Source organism: Sinocyclocheilus rhinocerous, unplaced genomic scaffold (genome assembly GCF_001515625.1).
Source record: "Sinocyclocheilus rhinocerous isolate Xijiao unplaced genomic scaffold, SAMN03320098_v1.1 scaffold112, whole genome shotgun sequence".
In the NCBI taxonomy this organism is placed as follows: domain Eukaryota; kingdom Metazoa; phylum Chordata; class Actinopteri; order Cypriniformes; family Cyprinidae; genus Sinocyclocheilus; species Sinocyclocheilus rhinocerous.
The window spans coordinates 667,985-676,649 of NW_015644008.1; the positions used below are offsets into that span (position 1 = coordinate 667,985).

The following is an 8,665-nucleotide window of genomic DNA, read 5'->3' on the forward strand; positions in this document are numbered from 1 at the left end:
CAGGAAATGTAGCAGATGACTGGGATCTTCAGAGGTAAGTTTAGTTCAAACGCAGAAAGCGTCGCTCTCACCTGCTGGTGATGCATTCTCTGAGCTCTGTGGTCCAAGAGCTCACCTGCTGCTCATTATCGGCCTCAAATAGAAAACTACCCGGATGACCAGTAACCTGAGCGGAGAACGGAGAAAAAAAGAAACACATCTACCAACAGAACAGAAGACAATAAAAGATTTAGAAAAGAACTTGATTGTTTCGTAAGGGATTCATACAAAAATTCTTACTGAACCTTCATATTCATACCAAATACAGTATCTGAGAGTTATTCCTCAGGCCGATTAAAGGGTTAGTTCACCCAAAAATGAAAATTCTGTCATTAATTACTCACCCTCGTGTCGTTTCAAACCCGTAAGACATTTGTTCATCTTCGGAACACAAATTAAGATATTTTTGATTGAATCTGAGAGCTGTCTGACCCTGCATAGACAGCAATACAACTGAAAAGTTCGCAAATCCAGAAACATAGCAAGGAGATCGGTAAAAGAATCATTGTGACATCAGGGGTTCAACTGCAATTATATGAAGCTACGAGAATACTTTTTGTGCACAAAAAAAAAAAAGACTTTATTCAACAATTCGTCTTCTCCGCGTCACCATGTAGCGCCATTTTGGAGAGTATCTGCTGGACATAAACAGTGTATGTTGTTCTGTGTCAGATCTCCTTGCTACGTCTCTGGACTTGGGAACTTTTCAGTTGTATTGCTGTCTATGCAGGGTCAGACAGCTCTCAGATTCAATCAAAAATATCTTAATTTGTGTTCCAAAGATGAACGAAGGTCTTACGGGTTTAGAACGACATGAGGGTGAGTAATTAATGACAGAATTTTCATTTTTGGGTGAACTATCCCTTTAAGCCAGGTTTGCACTGTACAATTTTAGCTATGATTTTGCTGTCTGGGATCAATTTCAAGGATTGCAAAAGATTTATCATCTTAGCGTAAAACCATCAGTCTTTCATCATATAGGACTGGATTACGCTACACAATTGTAACCCTGACTTTTGCCCCGATTTGTAGTTGAGGCAAGTCTGTGCTAGATGCCTCGAATCAGAACCAGCCTGGAAATTTTGGGAGCTCAAATTTGATTTCATGTTGTGTATGATGGTTACAGACCCTGATATTTTACAGTCAGACTATGATGCCATCTAGTCAGTGGATATTAAACATGTTGGAGGGTTTGATGCTCCCGAGAAAGACTTTTAGCAGTACTCACTTTCAACTCCTGTTGCAGTCTATTGAGGCCATACTGACCACCTCTACCCACCCAGGACCACATCCAAATGAGCTTGGCTTGTATTTTTCATAACCCAGAGCACAGAGTTGCACCATCAACTAGCCAGCTCCTGTACATCCTTGTTTGTTCACACCTGATGTGCATCTACTAGCACTGGGAAGGCATGTGTTTTAGTGTGAGGCTGTTGTGGTTGGAACAACATTCAATCAAAAATATCTTAATTTGTGTTCCAAAGATGAACGAAGGTCTTACGGGTTTAGAACGACATGAGGGTGAGTAATTAATGACAGAATTTTCATTTTTGGGTGAACTAACCCTTTAATTCAACAGGAATATTTCAACTATGAACTTGAGATGAAAAATATGACTAAAGATGATCTTTAAAGGGGTCCTATTATGCTTTTTCACTTTTTAAATTTTAGTCTGTGTGTAGTGTGTACTATAATGAGTTAATGTGTTTCCCATTCCTTAAACCTACACATGAATCTAACCCTCACACAAACCTCACTGGTGCTTCCTTGTGGCAACAATGCAGAAAAAACCTGTTACGCACACACACACACACACACACATACACACACACACACACACACAAACAGGAATGTACCGCAGTAATCCTCTCTACAGGGAAGAGATCACAGATGTCCTTTACTAAAAATCAGATTTCTTCCAGTCAACCAGGAAAGATCTCTTCAGATGAGAGAAATACATTTCCTCGTGTGCATCAGATTCATATTGAAATTCTGTAACTATTTTTTTTTCTGCTCAAGAGTAAAAGATGAAGTGGAACGTTTTTCCTCAATATCCCTCTCTAGTTTCCCTTAAGGGGTTTTCCAGCTCAAGTCTGACAAAGATCTTTATAATATCCTGTTGATTCAGATCTGAACATTGATTTCTTTCTTTTATCTCTCAACCACATTTCAGTCACATTCCTATACAAATGACAAGATATTGATTCAACTGCTTGAATAATGAAAACACACAAAGGGGCAAATGCTCCCATTATCTACACTGGAGGCTCAGTGTTCTAGATCTTCAGTCTCTGGAGAAACCAACTTCCACTGCAAGCATGAGCTCAGCCCTTAAAGGAATAGATCACCCAAAAATGAAAATTTGCTGAAAATTTACTCACCCTAAGGCCATCCAAGATATAGATGAGTATGTTTCTTCATCAGAACAGATTGGAGAAATATAACATTACGTCACTTGCTCACCAATGGATCCTCTGGAGTGAATGGGTGCCGTCAGAATGAGAGTCCAAACAGCTGATAAAAACATAACAATAATGTAATCCACACCACTCCAGTCCATCAGTTAATGTCTTGTGAAGTGAAAATCTGCGTGTTTGTAAGAAACAATTTCATCATTAAAACATTTTTAACTTCAAACCATTGCTTCTGTTTAAAATACGAGTCCTCTGTCTATAATATTGCTTTCTCCTGTGAAAAGGTCCTCTAAATCAGAATCAGGTTTAAAAGCAAAAACAGCCCACAACAGCCTCACAAGACATTAACTGATGGACTGGAGTCAGGTGGATTACTTGTCGATTACTGTGATGTTTTTATCAGCTGTTTGGACTCTCATTCTGACGGCACCCATTCACTGCAGAGCATCCATTGGTGAGCGAGTGATGTAATGTTAAATTTCTCCAAATCTGTTCTGATGAAGAATCACACTCATCTATATCTTGGATAGCCTGGGGGTGAATAAATTTTCAGCAAATTAAAATTTTTGGGGTGAACTATTCTTTTAAAACATGTAGGGGCAAAATAACACCATAAAGAGCTTTTAATCATCGAGTTACTTGAATCTGGGTGCCAGGGGTCAAAGACTGCAGACATTGGTGGTACTGTGAGTGGAGACGCCCCGCAGTTGGACTCCACCAGGACTCCCTGTACGGAGGCCGTGGAGGGCACTCCGGTCCTCAGGGCGGCCTTCAGCGGGGTGATGCGGTTGAACTGCACTCTGGAGAGACAACCCACGAATCCTGGCGTGTTATATCGCTCTATCAACACCGGATCAATCTGACCTGTTTCTGAAAGGCAAAGACAACAGCAGAAAATATCAGATGGAGGAAACAATTGTGAGTGAGTGTGAAAGCAATGATAAAGGTTATAGGACAGGTGTTTTAAAATGAATGATCTAAAATCTGAATCTAAGATTTCAAATCTACAATATCGTCTACACTGCCATTCAAAAGTTTGGGGTCAAGATTTTGAAAAAAATCTCTTTATAAAGTCTGCATTTATTTGATCAAAAATACAGTAAAAACAGTAATATTGTGAAATATTATTACAGTTTAAAATAACTGTTTTCCATTTAACTATATTTTAAAATGTAATTTATTGCTGTGATGGTAAAGCTGAATTTTCAGCATCATTACTCCAGACTTCAGTGTCACATGATCCTTCAGAAATCATTCTAATATGCTGATTTGCTGCTCAAGAAACATTTCTTATTATTAGTTGTGCTGCTTAATAGTTTTGTGGAAACCGTAATACAGTTTTGTTTTTACAGGATTCTTTGATGAGTAGTGATCTGAAATAGAAATCCTTCATAACCTTTTACATGTCTTTACTGTCACTATTGATCAATTTCAGCATCCTTGCAGAAATAAAAGCATTAATTTTTTTAAAAAAAAGGAAGAAAAATCATATTGACCCCAAACTTTTGAACGGTATTGTATATTGTACATAGACCGAACATTGTCAGATAAATAGTTTCTTGTGATTATTATTATATATATATAACTTATTTATTTACCAGTAGTGTCAATGTTTTATAAAAGCAATATGCCACAGTTATGGGGTTAACAATATAAAAAAAGTGGATTTTGACAGTCTGCCTTAGATCACATCTGCAAAACTAGACAAGATTGAAAGCAAACAACATGACACTGGAAGCCAAAAGCCTTTTTTTTTTTTACAACATGCATGAACATGAACAGATGAATGCATTTTTATATATGTGAGAAGAGAGAAAACCTGTGCTGTCCTTGATTATCCTCATCTTTTCTTCCAATATATTACTAAACATCACACAAAACACCCAGCTCCAAAACTAAATAAATAAAAAATCATCACACCTAAAAAACATATGCTAATATTTTGAATGTAAAGCATTTTATGTACATGTTACCTGTTTGTGATCCCAGATGTGGAACTGCGTATATCTTCCCAGCACGTAGCAGGTCTTGCAACTCAAAGCAAAACACCAGATTTCTCTTTTCTGTCTGTCTCTTTCTCAGTCCGCCTATGTGTAAACCTGACTAACAAACTGTAGATTTCCTTCAGCCTAACCCTGAAGCGACAAATAGCCTTTAAACCATATTACTGAGCTGTATCTGTCTGAGTGTAGATGCAGACCCATCACACGTTCAGCTGCTCTGTGTGTGTAATGCGGCTCATCTCTGCTAGAAAAGTCTGCAGGAAAACCTGGAGACTGGACTGAAATCAGGAGCAGAACCCAGAGCTTTCACATGATGATGTCAGGACTTCCAGGAGAAGCAGGAGAGCGAGTCATGTATTCTTGGTCAATATGGATTATGACATCATTTTATGCTATGTGACAAGATTTCAGCCAAGTTATTCCATAATACTATTCCTTGTCAAAAATACTAAAACATAAATGTATGAATGAGTTTGTCGTTATAGATAGACAAAAGAATAAAGAATCTATAGAAAGTAGTAATTAATTTCTAGAGCATATCACTGTTTTTCATCATATTTAATATATTCACTTTCATTTTATGAACTAGTACAAAGCTGTTCAAAAGTTTGGGGTAAGTAAGATTTTTTGGAAGAAATTAATACTTTTATTTAGCAAGGATGCATTAAATTGATCAAAAGTGACAGTAAAGTGACAGTATGTTAAAAAAGATTTCTATTTCAAATAAATGCTGTTCTTTTGAACTTTCTATTCATCAAAGAATCCTGAGAAATGTATCAAGATTTCTACAAAAATATTAAGCAGCACAACGTTTTTCAACATTGATGATAATCAGAAATGTTTCTTGAGCAGCAAATCAGCATATTAGAATGGTTTCTGACTGGAGTAATGATGTTGTGCTATAACATCTGTGCTATATAAAGTAATAATATTTCGCTATATTAGTTTTTACTGTTTTTTTTTTTATCAAATAAAAGCACCCTTGATGGGCATGAGAGACGGTAGTATGGAAAAGGAACATTTGTCAATAGCATACTTAAAACCCCGAATCATGCTAATATATGTACATAATGGCCTACTTACCAAAAACTTTTCCTAGGAAAACGGTCTTTACAAGGTTGAACTCAGTGTCTGAGGCTTCAGGAAAAGTGTAGCTTACTGTGGGATAATGATCCACCTGCAACTCACAGACAGACTCATAAATCCAGTGAATTGTCATTATCTAATATAAAACAGATTCATCTGAACTGTGAAACCATCTTTATCTAGTGGCTCCATGGAGACAGATGCAGTACCTGCAGCTGAATGAGTCTGTCCTGTCGGCTGAGGTTGACGTTGTGAGGCTGACCGTTAGCCATGTTACGATGATTCAGGCTGATCGTGAACGACTCCCTCAGTCCTCCCAGGTTATAGCGGATCTGTAGAGTACCTGAGGGAAAACACAATGATTCATCAGTGTTAAAGGGTTAGTTCACCCAAAAATGAAAATTACCCCATGATTTACTCACCCTCAAGCCATCCTAGGTGTATATGACATTCTTCTTTCAGACGAATACAATCGGAGTTATATTAAGTAATGTCCAGGCTAATCCATGCTTTATAATGGGAGTGGATGGTAGCCCAAAATTTGAAGTCGAAAAAATTGCCCCCATCCATTATAAAAGAAGTCCCCACAGCTCCGGGGGGTTAATAAAGGCCTTCTGAAGCGACGCGATGCGTTTGTGTAAGAAAAATATCAATATTTACAACTTAATAAATCTTAATCTTTAGCTTCCGCTAACTGCCATACGTGTGTTCACGAGAGAGTGGCGTCCAGCGGATGACGTAAGATGTAGTCAAACACGATGACGAACGTAGAAGTGACGAATGTGGAAGCGCAGAGGAGAGAGCAAAACAAAACACCGTTCACGAATTAGTAGTACAAAATGAGGATTTGTAAAGAAAAATGTCGGAGGATTTCGCTATAAGTCAAGAGGACACTGGTTTTCCTTTGCTGTAAACAAAACTTGTTTCTCGCGAGACTAGCGTATTCTCACCGGAGCTTATGCTACACCTACTTTCTACGTCATCCGCTGGACGCCACTCTCTCATGAACGAGCATACGACAGTTAGCGGAAACTAGAGATGAAGGTTTATAAAGTTGTAAATATGGATATTTTTCTTACACGAACGCATCGCGTCGCTTCAGAAGGCCTTCATTAACCCCCAGGAGCTGTGTGGACTTCTTTTATAATGGATGGGTGCAATTTTTTGGACTTCAAATTTTGGGCTACCATCCACTCCCATTATAAAGCATGGATTAGCCTGGACATTATTTAATATAACTCCGATTGTATTCGTCTGAAAGAAGAATGTCATATACACCTAGGATGGGCCCTCACCGTTTTCACCGCTCCTTCGCCGGGACCGCCGTTCTCGACCCCGCCGCCTCAGCTCACTCTTGCCCGGCTTCAGCTCAGGCTAAGCCGGGGCTTTCGCTCACGCTAGGCCGCTGTGTTTTTCGTTGTGAAAGCGAAACTACTTTGTTTGGTCTTCCAAAAGAGGACGATATCCGCTTCGTCATGCCTAGAGCTGATCTGTGCTGGTCGCTGAGGGAATACTTCAACTTAGTGCTGTGGATCGCCGGATTGGCTTTCACCGTTTTCACCGCTCCTTCGTCGGATCCGCCGGGACCGCTGTTCTCGACCCCGCCGCCTCAGCTCACTCTTGCCCGGCTTCAGCTCAGGCTAAGCCGGGGCTTTCGCTCACGCTAGGCCGCTATGTTTTTTGTTGTGAAAGCGAAACTACTTTGTTTGGTCTTCCAAAAGAGGATGATATCTGCTTCGTCATGCCTAGAGCTGATCTGTGCTGGTCGCTGAGGGAATACTTCAACTTAGTGCTGTTGATCGCCGGCACATTTTATGGAGGACTGTTTACTGATCCTGGGAGAGTTACGTTAGACTAAAATGCCGGCAGTTCTGACTCACGTAAGTACGTTTTCTTTTATCATTTGCCACTGATGATTCAAACGTGAGTTTTGGGCAGTGTGGATTAACGTTAGCACTTGTTGTTTGTCATTTCTCTGATCACAAATGCAGACAGGGTTTTATGTTTACGCGACGCAATGTAACGCAACGCGTAAAACGACAGTATAAGTCATTATAATCAGTAATTATGGCCCCACTGGATGCAACAAATGCCTCGTTTGTAATGGGTTTTAATGTTTTTGTGCTCCGGCTGGACACGGCATCAACAGTATGTGAGGGGCGTAACATTTCTGTCTCATGCTTGAGGTATTCGGCCAATCACAACGCATTGGATAGCTGGCCAATCACAGCATACCTCGCTTTTTCAGACCGATGAGCTTTGTAAAAATCGACGCGTTTCAGAAGGCGGGGCATAGAGGAGAAACAATAATGTACAGTATGTGGAAAATAATGTGTTTTTTTAACTTTAAACCGCATAAACACATTTCATTACACCAAATACACAAAATAATGTTCTTTTTAGCAGCATCATATGACCCCTTTAAATAAACTAAAACTACAACAAATAAAAAAAATGTATTTCAATAAAATAAACTTTAAAAAAAGAGAGCTCTAAACGCGTGACCGTGTCTCACCATTGTGCCGCAGCACCACGGCCAGGTAGTCCTGTGTCTTGGAGCTAATGTAGATGAGGACTGCAGGTGTGTGGGACGTACTGAAACTAAAGCTCAGCTCTTCACGGGTCAGATTACCCACCGCACTCAGGACTCCAGAGTTGCCTTCCTTCACTGCAGGAGAAGAGCTGCTCTCGGACATGAGGTCGTAGCGCACCAGGGTCCCACTTTCAAAATACCCTCCAACATCTAAAGTGGAGGCAGACGACAACAACAGGGCTTGACATTTACTTTTTGTCCTAACACATGTGCTCCTACTGTAAGGTTTAAAAAAAAAGTAGGGGTGCACTGAAAATTGATACAAGGAGACATTTACAAACAACGATTTAATTTATTAGAATTAAAAAAGTACTACATTTTTAAATATTTCTGCTTCAAAGTATATTTAATGTTTATGTAATAATCTATCTATCTCTCTCTCTATCTATCTCTCTCTCTCTCTCTCTCTCTCTCTCTCTCTCTCTCTCTCTATCTCCCTCTCTATATATATATATATATATATCCCATAATAAACATATTAAAAACTAATAACGTGGGACTTTTATTTATAAATAAGAACCAAATAAATA

The 8,665-nt window shown here is 39.2% G+C and overlaps 1 protein-coding gene across 2 annotated transcripts in view; it reads right to left on the minus strand.

Moving 5' to 3' along the window:
* LOC107757823 (contactin-associated protein-like 2) overlaps positions 1-8,665 on the minus strand; it is a 64,872-nt gene that overhangs the window by 5,256 nt on the left and 50,951 nt on the right. For both annotated transcript variants that reach the window (XM_016575407.1, XM_016575409.1), the window contains 4 exons: positions 8,058-8,285; positions 5,752-5,885; positions 5,540-5,633; positions 3,093-3,323 (listed from right to left, as the gene is read on the minus strand). In XM_016575407.1, coding sequence (XP_016430893.1) covers positions 3,093-3,323; positions 5,540-5,633; positions 5,752-5,885; positions 8,058-8,285 — 687 coding nt within the window. The remainder of the gene's footprint in view (positions 1-3,092; positions 3,324-5,539; positions 5,634-5,751; positions 5,886-8,057; positions 8,286-8,665) is intronic.